The 1,083-nt window shown below is 38.0% G+C and overlaps 1 protein-coding gene across 1 annotated transcript in view; it reads right to left on the reverse strand.

Moving 5' to 3' along the window:
• Nucleotides 1-769, reverse strand: part of LOC107578437 (calpain-5-like) — a gene marked incomplete at its 5' end in the record, with an annotated part of 6,006 nt that extends 5,237 nt beyond the window's left edge. The window contains 3 exons of the mRNA XM_016264391.1: nucleotides 13-78; nucleotides 268-460; nucleotides 558-769. Of these exons, the coding sequence (XP_016119877.1) occupies nucleotides 13-78; nucleotides 268-460; nucleotides 558-769 (471 nt within the window). The remainder of the gene's footprint in view (nucleotides 1-12; nucleotides 79-267; nucleotides 461-557) is intronic.
• Nucleotides 770-1,083: the final 314 nt, after the last annotated feature.

Below are 1,083 nucleotides of genomic sequence, written 5' to 3' on the forward strand. Positions count from 1 at the left end.
GAATGCAGTCACACCGTATGCATGACCCTTTATCAGTCCACAGTCCAGAACTGATTCTACCTGCTCTCCTTCTGCTGGCTGCAACACAAAAAGAGACAAAGTGTGTACAAAAGAAAGAGGTAAAAATCAGAGCTGTGTGAGTTGAATGTATCATTATTCCTATCAGGACACAGAGAACAGTTATTATGTGGCATTTGCTTTAGTTAATTGATTTCCAGGGTGTTTAGACTGTAAAAAAAAATAGAAAAAAATGTCCTGTTTTCTGACCCGAATGGAACAGGTGATGAGCGCTTTATGGCTATGTGCGTGTGCTAGTGTCTGGAACAGCATTTTTCTCTGGTCAGCATGCTGGATCAGTTCCTCCTGGTTCAAATTCAATGGTTCAGAGACGCCACCAGTAAAATCAACTAGGGCTTCGGCTGTATTACCTCCCTCTAAAGCCTCATAACACCCATTTAACCTAAAAATGCAAAAAGAGAGACACAATTTTTTTTTTTTTTTAATAAAAGAGCTTTAATTTATTGAAACAATTCTGTCTTATTTGACAAGCATCTCACTTGGCATAAGCTTTCTCCAACAAAGCGCTCCAGAATTCCCGTGGAGTTGCAGAACGGCAGAAGAGCAGCGCTCCATCCTCACTGACTGGTAAACGGTCATCGACCACGACATCTGTCCACTGGCCCAGTCGCCAGAAACGGAAGTGAAAAATTCCAGCATACAGATCTGGGCACTTTGGGTGCCACTCCTGTTCAGCATGGTCTGGGATCACCTGAATAAGAGACAATTAAAAAGTAAGGAGAAAGAGAGAACAAGAGTGAAATCTTGATAAATGATAAATGCAATCAGTAAAACCCATATACACCACCATTCAAATGTTTGGGCTTGGTAAGATTTTTTTATGTTTCTGCAATTATTTGATCAAAAATACAGTAAAAACATATTGAAAATATTATTTGTGAATAGCTATTATTATATTTAAATGAACTCTTTAATATATTTTAAAATGTAATTTATTCCTGCACTCTAAACCCGGATAAGTTGAGTTTACTTAAACATTTTGAAGAAACTGGTTGCCCTAAAAAA

Source organism: Sinocyclocheilus grahami, unplaced genomic scaffold, assembly GCF_001515645.1.
Source record: "Sinocyclocheilus grahami isolate Dianchi unplaced genomic scaffold, SAMN03320097.WGS_v1.1 scaffold10198.1, whole genome shotgun sequence".
In the NCBI taxonomy this organism is placed as follows: Eukaryota; Metazoa; Chordata; class Actinopteri; order Cypriniformes; family Cyprinidae; genus Sinocyclocheilus; species Sinocyclocheilus grahami.